Source organism: Protomyctophum bolini (assembly GCF_963924005.1).
Source record: "Protomyctophum bolini genome assembly, chromosome: 4".
Lineage (NCBI taxonomy): Eukaryota > Metazoa > Chordata > Actinopteri > Myctophiformes > Myctophidae > Protomyctophum > Protomyctophum bolini.
In genome coordinates, this window is record NC_137865.1 from 10,944,935 (window position 1) to 10,963,234 (window position 18,300).

At 43.3% G+C, this 18,300-nt stretch overlaps 1 protein-coding gene across 2 annotated transcripts in view; it reads right to left on the reverse strand.

Annotated features, from left to right (window-relative positions):
• Positions 1-18,300, reverse strand: part of gnao1a (guanine nucleotide binding protein (G protein), alpha activating activity polypeptide O, a) — a 150,330-nt gene that overhangs the window by 26,917 nt on the left and 105,113 nt on the right. For both annotated transcript variants that reach the window (XM_080762335.1, XM_080762334.1), the window contains exons 5-6: positions 8,573-8,701; positions 4,374-4,503 (exon numbers count right to left, since the gene is read on the reverse strand). In XM_080762335.1, the coding sequence (XP_080618461.1) occupies positions 4,374-4,503; positions 8,573-8,701 (259 nt within the window). The remainder of the gene's footprint in view (positions 1-4,373; positions 4,504-8,572; positions 8,702-18,300) is intronic.

Sequence of the window (18,300 nt, forward strand, 5' to 3'; positions counted from 1 at the left end):
AAAAAGAACTGAACACGTTCCCATTGTGAACCAACCGGTGGAAAAGGGGTCCTAGTGAGCTTGTAGATCGGTTATTATAAGGAGTTGTAGATCTGTTATTATAACTAGTCGTAGATCGGCTATTATAAATAGTTGTAGATCGGCTATTATAAATAATTGTAGATCGCCTATTATAAATAGTTGTAGATCGGCTATTATAAATAGTTGTAGATCGGCTATTATAAATAGTTGTAGATCGGCTATTATAAATAGTTGTAGATCTGTTATTATAAATAGTTGTAGATCGGCTATTATAAATAGTGGAGAAAAATAATCAAGCTTAACTTACAGTAGCAATCCATGCGCTGTACAGTATGCTGTATGTTGCCCTTGGTGGCTAATGCTTTGTGAAGGACAACAATTGGCTGAATTTCTAAACGTCAAATCTTATTTATAATATTATTTATAAGCAGTCTCTCTCTCTCTCTCTCTCTTTCTCTCTCTCTCCCTGAGTGTGATTGTGATTGCTGCCTTAAGTTGGGCAGATTAGTCACATCCAGACTGCTGGAGTGAAGAGATGATAGATGGATATAGAAAGATCTATAGAAAGATCTCTGGCCCTACAGTAATGGTGTGAGTAGACTGTGAGTACATGGACCTATCCGGAGGTTTCATACCTGTCTGAGGGCGGAGCTTCTGCAGAAGATCTGACTGCTGATTGGTTAGAGAGGACAGTCGATGGCGAGAGCGACAAGAGGAGTGGGAGGAGCCAAAGATGCTGGAGGGGCGGAGTTTAAGAGCAGGAACGGGAAAAACAACCCCCCCCCCCCCCCCCCACCGTCACCCCCCATGAGGCCTGTCACGATTATTAGCAACCTGATCGCAATTATGTCTCATAATCGCAATCACTTTGCATGATGTTTTGCATAATTGCAATTAATTTACATAATTGCCATAATCGTTTCCATGTTGAAACATGTTCATGCATCTTTAAACATTTTCAGAAAATAGTGGATACAGCCTTGCGAGCTTGTAGACCGGCTATTTTCAGTGGTCATTTATTAATTTGTATATTTATTTACGTTATTTGTCATATTATCTGCCATGTGGTTTTGTTTACGAAGCCTACAAGCCAGACAGAAATGTATTTTTTTATTTTTATAAGTTCCAAATGTTCAAAGACACAAACACACTTAACCCATTAAGGACCTGAGGCCGATTCACAAGTCATCTCTGTCGGGTGGACACCTCCTATATCCATGTCACTTTCTCACGATTCAAGTTCAAAAACCGCAAAAGTAGCAGATCTACAAGCTCCAAACGCCTGGATTCGTCCCACGTTTCCGGCTTGCAGATCTGCTACTTTTGATGCTCTTGCAAGACGCTGTAGTGATCAAGTAGGACATTAATAAAAAATTATATATAAATTATATACTGTATATACACACGCAAAGTTAGAATATGAAGATAAGAGGTTTCTGCACAACAGCAATGACATGCCTTCTACAGTAAATCCTAAGAGATTTATCAAAAATGTATGATGCCAATTATACGTATATATATATATACTGTAAAGCTACAATCTAAAATGACACAGATGTTTTGGCGGTCTTAATAACAATTATTTGTGTGATTACAATTCATTTGAGTAATTAGTCGTAAAGTAAAATTTCATGATGGTGACAGGCCTACTCCCCCCAGTCATGCACACACGCAAGACGCGCACACGCACACGCACACGCACACACACACACACACACACACACACACACACACACACACACACACACACACACACACACACACACACACACACAGTCACTCACCCAGCAGCAGCAGTGCTGAAAGAGATGTCTGTAAGGCAAGAAGACGAAGCAGTTGAACCCGGCGTTGAAACACCCAGAGAGCACAGAGAGACAAGCGGAACAGAACGGAGTGTGTCGGTACTCTTGTACGCAGCAGCAGCAGCGTGTGTGTGTTTACCAGGCTCACGGTGTTTCAGAGAGGAAGCAGATAAGAAGAACACCGTGGGGAAAGGTGTGTGTGTGTGTGTGTGTGTGTGTGTGTGTGTGTGTGTATGCCTGTGAAGGAATGGTTCTTTAGGACAAAAGAAAGATAAGCAAGTTAGAATGAAAATGTGTGTGTGTGTGTGTGTGTGTGTGTGTGTGTGTGTGTGTGTGTGTGTGTGTGTGTGTGTGTGCAGCCCTATGACCTGAAACCCATATAATAATGTACACAAAAGACACAGTGTTGATTGACCTCCTGAGAGTTAAGGGACAAAATAAGTACCGGTATTACATACTGTATTTCATTTTTGCACAGACACTGCCATTCGTCAAAATGTAAATGTAATTATTTATGTCTTTTACCGTTGATGATAAATACTGTTTGCAAACGCGTTGCATTTTGCATTCCAAATATCAGCGAATGCATGAATTCCTCCCCATTCCTTCCCCATGCACAAACCATGTAATGACACAGAGCTACCGGCAGGTGTCGCCAAAAACAAGAGGAGTGGAATGAATGTTAAAGTAGCAGTAATACAGTAGCTTTTAGGACGTGACCGTGTATTGACCCGGTAAGGTCAGTACAGTACACTGGACCTGGTGGCGTTGCAGCTATCAGTATCAGTATACACAGCGGGTCATTGTTATCCTGATGTCCGCTATTGACTGTAACCGTAATGTAATGTTATCTGACCTCCCTCCGAGTACACCTTGAGTTCACTTCATGAGCGGCAGTGGCTCAGCGGGTAGAGTGGCCGCTCGGGAACTGGAAGGTTTTCCAGCTCGATTCCCCCTGAGTTAGTGTCGAAGTGTCCTTGAGCAAGTAGCTGATCCCCTAATTGCTCCCCCGATGTGCAGGTTGGTGCCTGGCATGGTTTCCTCCGCCATCGGGGTATGAATGCGTGTGCGAATGGGTGAATGTAATGCACAATCATCGAAAAGCGCCTTGGATAAATGTGCTTTATAAATGCACCATTTACCACTTATTTTAAAACAGGTGTGATATCCATCTATCAGGAGACGGGGAGGAGCTAATACCCACAGGAACCACTTCTAGTCGTGTAAAATTAGCTTCGGAGTCTCTCGCACTCTACATGTAAATCAGCTCATTTGCTTCAGACGTCATTATCTCGGTATCTCTCGCCTAGAGACGGCAGAGACGGCTTTATTCATGGTCCATATCCATTCATCATCTTTCATAAGTGGTGGTTTTACGCGGATGTTATCATCCCAAAAAAACAATTCTATTCAACTTCGTGTAGCCTGTGTCCTGTATACAGGTATTTAAAGTCTGAAATGCAGTATTCTGCAGACATTCAGTAATGTCTGCTGACATTCACAGGTGGGTTTATATTTTTTACCTGGATGTTAATATTCTTGCAATGATGAAAATGAATGATGCACAAGTTGCAAAGTAATGGATCACATTGCAGCGTAGCATTTTCCATTCCCATGATATCTTTAACTACTTTTTCACAAAGTGTCAATTTGTGCCCATGACGACAGACGATTTTTTGGGTACAGACGACCCTCGCTTCCACTAACCGTAGGCGGGTGACGTTTGAGACGATTTAATTCCGTAATGGTGTGCGATCCAAAAATGTCCCCTCCATTCACTCCAGTTATAAAACCACAATCTTTAACAGCGCTTTTCTCTGAATCTTTTCTTCATTCGATTGGCAGCCAATTAGGCGATCTTTGGACCTCAATGAAAAGTCTTCAATGCCCTGCTCAAAGATGGCGGATCGGGATTCTATGTCAGTGCCTCGCATTTCCTGGTGTTTCGAGTGCAGAGGGGGCCGAAACGCAACTATGTTGTGTGCATGCGTGGCACAGAAAGAGTTGTCAAAAGTACACTCCGTTAACTCAACAACAGGGTTTCTGCAGGTTTTGGGCAATTAAGTTTAAGCAATGCAAGTCCTTTTAAGATTTATTAATGCCACTCAAAAGAACACAGAAGGACACAACAAGCCAGGAGGAATTCCAAAGGGAATACCCACCGTTTTCCATAAGATAGATTCTTTTTTGCAAGTTTGAAGGCAAAACAGTATGGCAAGAAGGGACTGTATACTTCTCAGAGAAAGACACCAAATTGCTGTACTGTGGATCATTATACTGTAAGCTATACAGTACATACATTAAATATACTGTAGAGAAGATAATACCGGTAGTCATAATACACAACAAAGGAGAATACATACATGTGTGCTCTATACAGCAGAACAGCATGTGTGTGTGTGTGTGTGTGTGTGTGTGTGTGTGCGTGTGTGTGTGTGTGTGTGAAAAAAGACAGAGGGGGGAAGAAATGTTTGTGTGGTGTTTGGTCTGTGGGTTAGAGAGAGAGAGAGAGGGAGACAGAGAGAGAGAGTGTGTCTGTGTGTGTCTTACCGTGGTCTCGTCTTCGTGCAGCACCTGGTCGTACCCGCTAAGCGCCACGCAGAATATGATGGCCGTCACGTCCTCGAAGCAGTGGATCCACTTCTTCCTCTCTGACCGCTGACCTCCCACATCAAAGAGCCTGCGAGCAGCGTGATGGCACAGAGCACATGTCACTAACGACTGCATCATCATCCACCCCCTCGTTGGCTCAACTCCCTACAGCTGGACCATGTGTCATGAGTCTGCGGGGGGGGGGGGGGGGGGGGGGGGGGTCACGTCCACAGTGGTGCACTCGGCTTTGCCGAGAGAGAGAGCAGTGGTGGGAGAAGTACTTGATTGTTTTACTTAAGTAAAAGTATCAATATTGCAATGTAGAAATAACCAGTAAAAGTCCGGAATTCAAAATGCACTTGAGTGAAAGTACAAAAGTGTCGGCCTCAAAATGTACTCAAAAGTATACCTAAAGTACTCGCTATGCAGAGTGTCCTATTTCACATGTTTTCAAAATGTATAAAAACCTTTTGAAAATACCCCATCTGCAAACTTGTAGATCGGCTATTTTAAAATGGCCAAAATGTGTATAGGGCTGAAGTGTTTCATGTACAGTATGTTGTTTGTAATAATAATCAAAGTAGCTAGTAACTAAGGTTTTCAAATAAATGTAGTGGGGTAAAAGTACAATATTTGCCTCTGAGATGTAGCGGAGTAGAAATAAAAGTATTAGAAATCGGAAATACTCAAGTAAAGTACAAATTCCTCAACATTTTGTTTAAGTACAGTATACTTCAGTAAATGTACTCGGTTACTTTCGACCGCTGGTCAAGAGCGAAATCTCCACGGACACAATCGGCCCGTGTTCGGGGGAGGGGAGCCGGGCGGGCTTCCCTGATTGAGGAAGTAGCTTTAATAAGAAGGAATATGAACAGGGAGCCAGTCACTGTAGCCAAATAAGCCCCTTCAGAGTTCCCTTGGCTTCCGTTGCAGTGCTGAGTGTGTGCTCGTCTTTTCAAGCATCATAACATTTGGCATCATGGCTGAAATGACTTCCCCTGTTGAGGGCTGGACACAGTAGGTGTCACGGTGCAAGCCCAGAGCCTCTCACACAGAGACGCACACGCGCGCGCACACACACACACACGCACACACACACACACACACACACACGCACGCACGCACGCACGCACGCACGCACGCACGCACGCACGCACGCACGCACGCACACACACACACACACAGCACAGCACAGCACAGCACACACACACAGCACACTCTCTGCCAGTAATAGCAATAGAGCTGACACTGACATAAATTTATAGCTTTTCATAAAAAACAAGGCCGGTACAACATCATCCACTGAACCCGAACAATAACGTTGCAGAACATAAACAAAAGCATTTTCTGGTCGTTGAAATGGTCCATGTGTGTGTGTGTGTGTGTGTGTGTGTGTTGAATGTGTTTGTCTGCTTATGACACACTGCGAGGACTAATACAATATTCTCTCTATCTCTCTCTCTCTGTGTGTGCGTGCGAGAGAGAGAGGAGAGAAGAGAAACAGTGTGATATGTATGAGGTATGGAATTCATTACACACACATGCACGCAACCGCGCACATGCGCGCAAACACACACACACACACACACACACACACACACACACACACACACACACACACACACACACACACACACACACACACACACACACACACACACAGCCTGTTTCAGATCTACTCTGCTGACAGTGCATGTGTGGAAAAGATGGTTGCGGATATAATGGAGAGAGAGAGCGTGCGAGAGAGAGAGAGAGAGAGAGAGAGAGAGAGATAGAAATCACTTGTCAAAAAAATCGACTGCAAACACCTAATGATATTGTAACATTAATTGTGTGTGCGTGCGCAAGTGTGTGTGTGTGTGTGAGTGTGTGAATGTCTAGTGTATGAGCATATCTGCATGTGTGCGTGCTTGCGTGCATACTGTACGTGTGTTTGACTGTGTGTGTGACTGTGTGTGTGTGTGTGTGTGTGTGTGTGTGTGTGTGTGTGTGTGTGTGTGTGTGTGTGTGTGTGTGTGTGTGTGTGTGTGTGTGTGTGTGTGTGTAGTGCGAAGTGAGAGCCTCAAAGCAAGCAGAGGCAGGAATATGGCACACAGTATAAAATGCTCTGGACCTGAGTTCATATTTTACACCCTGGGGGTTAAAGGTTTTCAACCTACCGTATCTTCCTATAATTGGTCCTCAGTAGAGCTCATAATAATATGGTTCCATTCATTGTGTGTCTCATAGGAGGGCTGTGGATGGTTCAGGAACCTGCCTACCAGTGACATCACCGATGAGGAATCCAAAGCTAATTGAAACCGCAGGCTTTCTATTTCTGGAGAGTTATAGCATTGCCATTTATCCTGTGTTAATACAAATACAAATGTATTTTATTTTTTTTTATAAAAAAGAGAAAAACGATGATGTCACACTGGTAGGCAGATTTCTTTAGTGTCCACAGCCACCCTATGGGTCACCGACCAAGTAGATTATTGTTGCCATTTTATCAGGAGCATTAGTGGGGACCAATTATATGAAGATATGTTGAAAATGGGTGAAGTCTTCCTTTAATTGAACACTCTTTCTATCTCACTCTGTCACACTCATGCTCACCCCCCCCCCCCTCCCTCTCTCTCTCTCCCTCTCATTACAGCTCTTGGTTGTAATTGAATCAGATCTCATTAAAATGGCACGGATACACAAATGAAGACACCCATTAAAACCAGGAAATCATCTGTTATTTTTCATTTTAGCCATACTGTATGCTTGGCTATTCAAAAATAGCAGATCTACAAGATCATAGCGTGGCACTAGATTATTGATATGAAAACCGATCGCATCGCTCCACAGGCTGGGAGCGTCGATGTTATTTTCCGGTGGGACGTCATCGAAAATGTTCCCCCCCATTTTAGCCGACGAGATGGAAAATCTTAAAACGTGAATAACTCTTGATCTAAATCATTATGTCCAATTCTAAGAAAAGATCATGTGTTGTCGATCGCCTCTAGAGTGTTTAGGCTACATCTAGCTACTTCATCCGGGAGAACATCCGGTCCGTCGCTAAATGTGCTCCGCTGCTATAAATCGCTGGGCGCTCTGATTTAATGGATTAAATAACCCCGGGTGTTAACCGGGATGCAGACATTTCTAACCCAACGATATCCGGTTTGTATAAAGCCAGATATCACTGAGGACATTTGGGTTGTAAGGTCAAATATCCTGTCTCGCCCGGAAGGCAATGGAGTCTCTCGTGAGGAGCATAGCAAATGCTGCTAGCTCCCTAAACCTCTTGGGATTCTTCTTATATATGGTTCACTAGATGTGTGTCATGATGACGATGCCAGTCAACTGAATACGTACACAGTATCACCATGGCGGTGCCAGGCATGTATATCCATATATGAGGTTTCTACACTAGTCTGATGTCAGCGCTTGATATCGCTGTTGTCTCCATTCATGGAGCGATATAGGTTGTCTCCATATATGGAGCTCTAGGTGAAACAACGAAGGCTTTCAAAAAGTAATCTCTACCAGGCCTGTCTTCATAAACAAAAGTCAAGCTGGAGACATACATACAACAATAACAATCAACTGCAGACCATAGTAATAGAAATCCAACCAGAGGATAGAGATCTCAACAAGGCCGGAAATTAAGGTCTGGCTCTACCTGGACCCCATTTTTGTGGCCTGAAGCCCTGCTTGGTATATAATATATATTATATAAAAGTGAATTTAAAAAAAAGGAAAAAAAGGGGAAAAAGTACATGCATTCCCAGCTGATATCCTAATACAATCCCTGTTATGCCAATATATGGAGATCCATGACTGTGATCAATATTAAGCCCATATATGGGAATGCCAATATATGATCAAATTGTCTCATGATAACCACTGTGGTTGCCGCAAAGGTCACAGACTGACATAGAAGACATTTTTAGAATCTGATCTCAGATCAGAATGGGTACAGTATATGGAATCATGCATATCCCGTCAGTCAGTCAGTGTATCATTCAAAATCCCCATACATGGGGAAAGCCCCATATATGGTGCTCAGGTCTCGTGCCCAGGTCTCGTGACGTCCCTTCTCGCCCACACACAAAAGAGCTTATGTGTGTGTGTGTGTGTGTGTGTGTGTGTGTGTGTGTGTGTGTGCGTGCGTGCGCAAGCGTACTGACCTGAAGTGCAGGTTTTTGAAGGTGAAGTGTGTTTCGACGATGCCCGTGGTCTTCACTCTGGTCCTCAGAATATCCTGCTCTGTGGGTTGGTAGTCTGGCGCTCCAATCCGGTCCAGAGCGTCTAGGTAGCTACACACACACACACACACACACACACACACACACACACACAGGTCAATTCCACAGACCGCATTGTTCATGTGGAACTGCATGGTATTGCATACATTTAACTTAACTTAAGAGTTTCTAAATGGAACGGAAGCGGTGGCCGAACGGTTTGCGGAGCGGTCTTGATATCGGAAGGTCGCTAGTTCGTATCCCCGGAACCGGCACGTTAAAATTACCACAGCTGAAGTGCCCTTGAGCAAGGCATTGAACCCCTACCATGACATGTTCTATGAGCAGGGCCTGGCTGTAAACAAGTTCTTGAGCTTAGTCCAGTTACCCTGGGTAAACATAGTACCTTTCCTTTCCTTTCCCCCCTCTCTTTTCTTTATAGTTGATCACACTGCAGGGATATTCAATCTCATCTGTTTTTGTTATGTTTGTTTTGTTGTATTGAGCTAAATGTATGCGCTAAATAAATGTGACTTGACTGGTGTAAACAAACTTAAGTTGGATTCTTTCTTCCGACTGCACTCTAATCAATTCATCCATCCAGATAAACACCCAGGTATTCCAGAGCACTTCCCATTTCTTATGAATCTTTGTAGTGGCGTGCAGCACATCGAACGCTCTTTTATTGCATCGCAAATCTCTTCTCCGCTGCTTCTCTCCTGCCAAATGAAGAAGAACTGTGGTAAACAGTGGCCTATCTCCAGGGTATTCCAGACAGGCTGGAGGGTAAACAAGCTTAAAAAATGTCGCACAAACACCAAGCACTGAGATGTGTTATATGGAAGAGAAAGTCAGATCTATTGGAGTATTAGAGCCTGATTTATTATGCTTCATGGTAGGATGGTATCCTCTGCCGAAAAGGACATGCAGCCAATCTACAAGCTCACAACGCGTTGCATTGCGACGCTTACAGATTGGCTATGGCAGAGCATAACTTAGACACGTTTTAGCCACTGGCCTGGAAAAGGGAGATTCAATTCTCGTTCCGGTTTGCATTTCCTTATCATTTTATTAAAGGGATGTTCGCCCCTTGCAATCCACTTACCGGTAAGTGAATTAAGTCAATTGTAAATGATGGATCAGGGGAAAACCACACTGAGAGAAGATATTGAGTAGTAGACAGGGAGCTCCTATTTAATGATGAGAGCAAATTAACTAAAACAACAGGACTGCTCGGAATAACAACCTATCCTTTCTTCCTGCATTCCATCCATCTATCCTTCCATACCTGTCCTCGAGCAACACACTTAACAAATGCACTGCTTCTGACGGAAGGTTCCGCCAGTTGGAATCCAACGGGCAACTGCTTCTGGCAGACTGATAAGCTTTATTTATTATTATTTTTTGGCTTGGCCTTTGTAGCAACTCATAATGTAATAACTGCTCATAATGTAATAAGGGATCTTATTACATTATACGGCTGGCACGGGCAACGACCCCATCTGCTGGCCACCTGCTGGGATGGCAGCTAAGCTGTTAGCATCCTAGACAGGATTGCGCAACCGCGCTGCAGTTCACCCTTCCTTTATACAGGCTGACTAAAAAGCGGAATAACTCGAAATCTACGGAGCTCTCCGTGGTTTGGATAAAACGTGCGATGTTTCGGAGATGGGAACATTGGCACTTTCTAGAGCAAGGATGGCTTCATTTTAGCTCGCTAGCATTGACGCTATAGGCTTCATGGGGTGTGTAATTGATAGAAAAGAAGTATTATTTGGGGTGAACTCCTTCGACCCCTAACAGTGACCCCCCCCCCTCCACCTCCCAATATGACCATCTGAGCAGCCATCAGCTGAGCTAAGCTCAAACTGAATTTCCCAGTCTATCTCTCTCTAGGTCGTCCTCGGATTCCATGCAGTCATCTTAATCCTCCACGCATGTGGCTATACTACGTAGCTTGCCAGTGCTTTCCACCCCTGCATTCCGTGGCATTAATAAAGTACTCCTATCTCTTATCATATCCACCCAGCCATCCATCCGCCCCAATCAGCGCTAGACGTTCAAAAGACAGCAACTGTGGATTGGTATTTTCCCCCGGGAGGAGAGAGAACAGTGCATTGTTGGGCAGCAAGAAGCAAACGGCACATGCAATTTGATTGGACAGAAACGAAAAGCAGTCGGGTCGGAGGCTACAAGACTACAAGAGAGTAGAGACTAGAGAGAGATTGACAGTGAGCAGTGTATAGGGCACATCCCCAGGTGATGGGAGGTAGACAGATGGTGGATGGAGGGCAGGCCTGAGGTCCAGAGTGCTGGGCAGAGAGATGTTTGCTCTAATGAGATGGTTGACACAGAGTCTGTGTGTCAAAATGTGTTGGTGCATACAAGTACTGATCCACATGTGTGTGTCTGTAGCGTGTGTTAATTTTGACAGCAAATTCAGATGTTGTGTTTTGAATAACACACCATTTAGTTTTAGTCCTATTTTAGTCACCTGAAATTGTCTTAGTTAAGAAAATTAGCACTGATTTTGTTGACTAAAACTAGGACGAACAATGTTTGACTACCTTATTTCACTGACAAAAGATAAATAAAAATGTTTTGTCAAAAACTAGACTAAAATGTCAGGGAGGGACTAGTGGAGAAGAGATCCAGTAGAACTAAAACAAGTTCTAAAAGATACATCGTGAGCCTGTAGCAGACCCTGAATCGCCAGCCACGGCCATTAAAATAATATTCAATGTTCTTGCGATTCAGGAATAATGAAGTGAAACAAAATGAAAATTCAGTGTGTCAGGCTATATGACAGGGCAGTTTATAGTGGTTAAACTGAACATCCTGTTCCCATGGGTCACAAAGGAAAAACTCAGTCAAGATTCCATTGAGCTAAAATGAGAGAAGTGCAGAAACCCATAATGTATTTTTGTAAGTTTGGGTCCCGGGGAGATACCAAATGTCTCTGTTAGGTCTCGGCTGAAAAGTGTGAGTACCTTTATAATAATTATTTATTAACTGTGGTGAGTATTCAGCAAAGGCTCTAGACATTAAACCAGGGACTTTTTCTATTTTTAAATTGAAAGGTGATCTTTCTAATTCAAATTCTGTCTGTGGTACCACGATTCTTGGAGAGCTTGGTTCCCATTACAAAATAAGGTTTTAAAAGCCATTGGTCTGTGACATGCTGGAATGTCTTTAATCGAATACATTTTAATGGCTGATTAAAATTGCATCACGTAGGCGTTATAATGTCCTGGTTGCATCGGCTAGGAGTGTGTTTGTGTGTGTGCGCCTGGAGTGCATAATAACACTTGGCATAATGAGGGAGGGGGCGGGGCAGTGGCTGAGGAGCTGCTTGGGAACCGGAAGGTTCCCTGCAGTTCCATCCCATCTCTCAAGAGTTAGTTAGACGTTGGTGTATGAATGTGTGTGTAAATCGGGTGAAAGTAACTCATTATAAAAAAGATTTTGTATGTATCTTGAGCTTGTGAAATGGGACATTGTACGCAATGAGTATACTTTTACTTTTGGTAATTTAACCCATTTTGGGCGGGGAACCCCTTTTGGTGTTTTAAGCATTATATTATGCTTTAGCTATTGAAAAATACGCTACGAGCTTGTAGGTCTGCTATTTTTTCAAAGTTGTGAAAATGTGGCGCAAATCTTTGAATATATATTTCAGAGCGAACATTTTTAACTAAAATATTGGCTTCTGGGGGGTCCCTGGAACTACAAATTTTAAGATGGGGGGTCCGTGGCCCAATAGAGATAATTCTGGGGGTCCTTGACATGAAAAAGGTTGAGCACCACTGACATAGAAACATGGGTTTTTCAGATTTTTTAAAATTATTTTGAAGCCTTTTTTTTAATCGATCTCAGTCCAAAATGGGTTAAATATATTTTGATACTTTTACTCAATTTAAAATTGAGTATTTGTACAATGCAGGAGTACTTCTCCCACCACTGAATGTAATGTAAATGCGCCATATAAATGCACCATTTACCATTTAATCACAGAGGAAGAAATGGAATGTTCCAGTTAACTGATTCTTATGCCTGAATAATGACATCTCTGCTCTCTCTCTCTCTCTTCATCTCTCTCGGCCATCAGATAAAAAAGGAAGAAAATACAGAAATCCGATATGAAACTGGGGAGGTCCCCTGCAGACTTTTATCAGCACAGAAATAGATTAAAAAAAATGAATGGATTACTTCTTTCCTGTCAGAATATGTGACCTACAGTATAGTCATAAATCTGTCGCTTGGTGTCATGTGTAATCTGGAAGTAAACCATGCCAGTCTGCATCTTCACCCCACACAGTAACATTAACCATTTTACCCAATAAGAGCTACTACTGCATACAAGGCTGCTGGGTCGCAAGACACATTTCAGTGTGAACTGACAATAAAGTACTACGTATATCAGAATTCAGACCTGAGGCCGATTCAATAAATGTTCCAAAATTCGGTTCAGTGTGTGGCTGTGCCTTTAATCATTCTAATGCATTGCTGGATTGGAGGGTGGAGCCAGAGATGATTATAGTGGAAGGGGAGACACCTGGCCATTGTCTCTCCAGACACTATTTAAGAGACCTGCTCTCATAAATTTGCTGCAGATCTGCATTTCTCCACAGGCTGCAGGAGCACAGCAGGAGAGCTCCCTTCTTCTTTTGTTTGTTTGGGTTCTAGGTTTTGGGCAGCATGTTTCCCTGCCAGTATGCTTTGGATCTGAGGGGATCTTTGCTTCCGAGGGTCCTTGGAAGAAGATATTTTGAGATGTGGGTCGGCAGCCAAATCCATAATGTTTGCGGTCCTTGACATGAAAAGGTTTGAGCATATAATGATGTGATTATAGAATTGTAGAATTGCGGATTCAGGTCTAAACTCCTGCCAACTTGCCTGCCAATGCAGCCTGTGAATGATCCCAGGATCAACGCAGAAGAGTACACACAGAAAACTATAAAAATAAAACTTTTCACTGCTTTCTGGTGGTTTGGGGCGGAAAGGAGCCACATTCAACTGCCCATAACTATGGAACGGAGCATAACAAAGGCACCGTTTTCCCCTGATTCTACCAGACTCAGTCGACTGTGTCTTTCAAAGCGATCTGTGGATGGATCGTTGTGAAGAATAATAGATGCAAGCACAGAGAAAACCTGTGTTTAGCAACGATCTGGGGACCGATCGTGGTAGAGATATTAAATATTCTGTGACTACTTAAACGGTAAGGAGGCTTATTTATTTATTTACTCCGGCAGTAAATTGATGTTATGTATGTACAGTATAGTCTCGCCTATAGCCACACAACTATTCCACTAGCTCTGGTCCATAGCCTTCTACTGCTTCTACGATGCTGCCCTGCAGTATAAGGCTATGGGACTTTCGGTTTTAAATCTCAAATCGAAATCAGACCAGCCTCTACTCTTTAAAGCCCTCTACCGATATTGCCCAGAGAACTGCCTCATAGAGAATATATATTTAAAAAAAATCCCTTTCTGGCCATAAAGTACCGTTTATACGTGTGGTGGGGGGCTCAGTGTGCGTCCACTAAGGAAAGTAAGCTTTCTAATGCCTTTGTTTTGGTGAGTAGCAAAAACTTCCTTTTTATTTACGCTAAAGAGGAGAGGCTGGTCTGATTTCGATTTGAGATTTAAAACCGAAAGTCCCATAGCCTTATACTGCAGGGCAGAATCGTAGAAGCAGTAGAAGGCTATGGACCAGAGCTACTATTCCACAAGCTACGCATGCTAAATAGAGTCTGGAACTACACAACCAGAAAGTCGGGAACGGAAGCTGTCAGCGCTTTGACATTTCTGTGATACATGGACTAGCATGAACAAACGGAAGGTTGTTGTGTGTGTGACTGTGAATAAGAAAGAATGCGAGAGAGTGAGATTAAATATGTGTCGTTTCCAGTATAGAACGAGACAAGGTTCAGCGGACTAGCTGTGGTATTCAGCATCACAATGGCAAAATTCACGCACGCACGCACACACCCACGAACACAGTCTATCTCCAGCTCTTGCCGTCACACATGCTGTGTTATTTTTACTGGCCTGCACACACAGTCAGTGTGTGAGATGATTGATTGTAATGACCTGTGATAAACATCAGCTAATGGCTTGGCTGGTGGTGCCGAGGCCCTGGAGCGATGCCAGGGAGAGAGTGGGGTTAAGAAGGGGGAGAGGGGGCTTTGTGGCCTGGTACACAGCACACATCTCATGACTGCATGCATGTATGTACGTACGCACGCCCAGGGATGCAAGGTTGTAAAGACTGGAAAGAATGCTGAAGAACAATAGGGACAGAGAAGAAAGAAGAAAGAGAGAGAAGAGGGGAAACAATGCGTGAGGTAAAACCTGCAAGGAGGGTTTAAAATCAGCCTCCGAGTTCCACCGAGGTTGAGATGTGTTGTTCAGCGGCGACGACGACGCAACACACAGAAGGAATCAGCACTTCTGGTCAGACGAAGGAGGAGCCAATTTATTTAATTAAAACAATTACATTGGCGACTGGCTGCTCACAGAGGTTTCAGTTTGTTAAACTTGGATGCGTTTCCCATTCACTCAGGTCTGCTCATTGCCATGGCAGAAAGATGTGACGTTTCACTGCTCTTCTGTTATGCTCAAACAAGTGACCCTACAGAATTTGGTCTGAGCGTGCGCAAAATGGCCGCACTTGTGTGATATTAATCATATGATTATGTTAGAGTCCACAGAAGTGAACCTTAAAGCCTGTTTTATCAGCTCGCTGTTTTCTGCAAGACATTACTCTATAAGCCATATCTCCAAAACTGGGGGGTCAAACTGAACAACCAATATGTCAATTTGAAGCTATGATTCCCTGCTTTCATAGGACATGAAAGAACAAAAAAATATCCAATTGCAGTCCCTCAGTCAAATTTGGTCACATTTCATTTTCATATTATCATTATGTGTGTCTATTTCTACGTGGATTTTATAAGATTTTCATAACGTGGAATCTTTTTACAGCAATTTTTACAGCAATACAGCGTAGGTGACGCAGGACGCAGGGGAATTTGCATCACCGCGGGGTCTGATCAGCCTCGGTCGGTCGCCTGGAGGAGGGTGACGAAACAAACAGTGTTGCTAAAATGTTTTAACATTCCTCACCAAAGAATCAGTACATTTTTTGTTTGAGGGGTTGCGTCACCACTCTTGTCTGTTCTTAATGACGTGAATTCATTACTGGTTCAATACCGCGCCTTGACATCTGGCTGGCACCAACGCAGAGAGTTCTGAGATACTGTATGTATTGTACGCACAATGCTTGCTAATGATATGCGGTGTGCACTTCCTCTGGGAAGACGGAATATTACACACCTCTCAGGATGAATCAAAATGGTTGCCGTGTTCATTCTGGTGGTTGGCCTCCAGGTAGCCCCTGAAGATGACAGCACTTTGCATGTGGTGAGCTACAACTCTACATATAGCCGGGCGTTGTTGCTGTCAGGCAGAAACCTTGTATCTCCTTTTGTTATCTCTTTTATGTTTGTCGCACAAAAGTAGTGAGAATACCAGATCTATAAGCTCACAATGTCTCACGTTGTGAGCTTCTAGCTATTTTTTGTTGTGTTTTTAAAATAATAATGAAAAAAGGAATGTTTTGTGAGGGTAGGTACCCTCACAAAAAACACTGGTTTAGAGACGAGGATTACACAGTAATCCTGGTCTCTAAACTGCCTCCCCCTGGCCACACCACCAAACGCCTGATGGAGGGGAAAGGAACTGGTTGGAATAACATGTTCCTTCCATGCGTTACGTCCAGCCGGGAAAACTCCACCGTGTCAGGTGAAAAGAAGCAGCTTGGACTCCTCATGCATAGAAGGAAGCATGAGGTCAGTCCGTTGCTCTCCCCAGGTTGGCGGAGGGAGTGTAGAGACACTGGGTGAAAAAATGGGGTTGCAAAATCATGGGATAACATTTTTAAAAGAAATATACAAGGTTTCCACCCGACAGCAACAAATGTAAGTGTGTGTGTGTGTGTGTGTGTGTGTGTGTGACTGTGACTGTGTGTGTGTGTGTGTGTGTGTGTGTGTGTGTGTGTGTGTGTGTGTGTGTGTGTGTGTGTGTGTGTGCATGACAAGGTATTTGGATAATTATATGATGTACCGTATTCATTTTGTTGATGAAAGATGTGCGTGCGTGTTTGTGCCCGTCATAAAACACACACATTTTATGATGCGTTAGCGTGTGCATGTTCCATGTGTAATGTATGTGTTTTGTGGTAAATAGGTCAGGACATGTTAGATATTCAGAGAGAGAAAGAGAAAGAACGATTTAGAAAGACAGGTGGCTTCAGGCACTACTTTTAGCAGAACAATGGAACAGAGCTTCTGCTTTCTATATACATAAAAACTCATGCATGACTGTGAACTCATGCGAACACACACGCGCGCGCGATAACATTCACTTTACCCACACCACCAAATGTCTATAGAGCAGTGATTCCAAACTGTTTGAAAATGGGCCATACCGGTATTTTAAAATTAAAATGTGATTTTTATTAAACTACAGTGCAATATCAATAGCCTTTTGTTGGCAGCGTAGCCAACATCTAGGCTGTGAACAAAACAAAAATAATTCAGTCTTTTGATTTTGAACCCATTTTGAACCCGGTGCCAATTAGCCCTTCTCTAAGTCCCTCCCCCAACCCGTCCTTGTCCAATAGGCATGTTAGCAGCGAAGAGACAGGTCAAGCTGCCCTTCTCACCCATTGAGATTAAATTATGGGATTTCTCCATATAAATATGTCTTCTAAATCTAGTCAACCAGGCCTGCAGTAGGCAAATGTGCATGACATAAATACGAGCAAATGACAGAGGGAGAAATCAACTATTAACGACCACAGCAGCGACGTGCACACATAGACATCAAAAGGGGGCTTGAGCCCCTGCCCTTTTACCCGTCTGAAAAACAACTGCCCTTTCCAGACCATGAATGCAGCATTTACGGTGAAAGAGATGCAAAAATGCCACTCCTTTCCATGCCATTCCGGAAGGCAGCTTTCAGGAGAATTGCTTTTTTCCAAAGTCTCCTGAACTTGGAAGGTAGCATTTTGCGTTGAACAAATTTGTTTAGAAATCCATGTCATACACCACTAGCATAAAGAGTGCTGGGTTGCGACCCGAAAATAGCTGATCTATAAGCTCTCGTGAGCTTGTAGATCAGCTATTTTCGCTATTTTTGTCCAAAAGTGCCCTCTTAACGGGATCTCAGCCCCTGCCCCTGTAACACTCTGTGCACATCCCTGCTCCACAGGGAGCATGGAGAGAGGCTGCATTTGTGTCGACATCTGTCACTGGAGAAAAACACACAGCCAACCAACCGGTACAAAGCTATAGTTCACTGAGCAGACACTGGCGCAGTAAGTTCAATTATCCGTTCGTGGCAAGTGTAGAATTACACCTGTCTTACAGTACAGTGCAGTATGTTAGAGTAATTAAAAAAACTTATTGTTTCACAGAAGTGGTTCTCAAACATTTTGTGTATCTAAATGTTGATAGGAATGCATTTTGTAACCTTTGACCCTTATCTCCAGTGATGGATGAATAATTCATCCATCACTGGAGATAAGGGTCAAAGATACACAAAATGTTTGAGAACCACTTCTGTGAAAGCCTTTAAACCAGGGGTATTCAATTAGATTAGGCC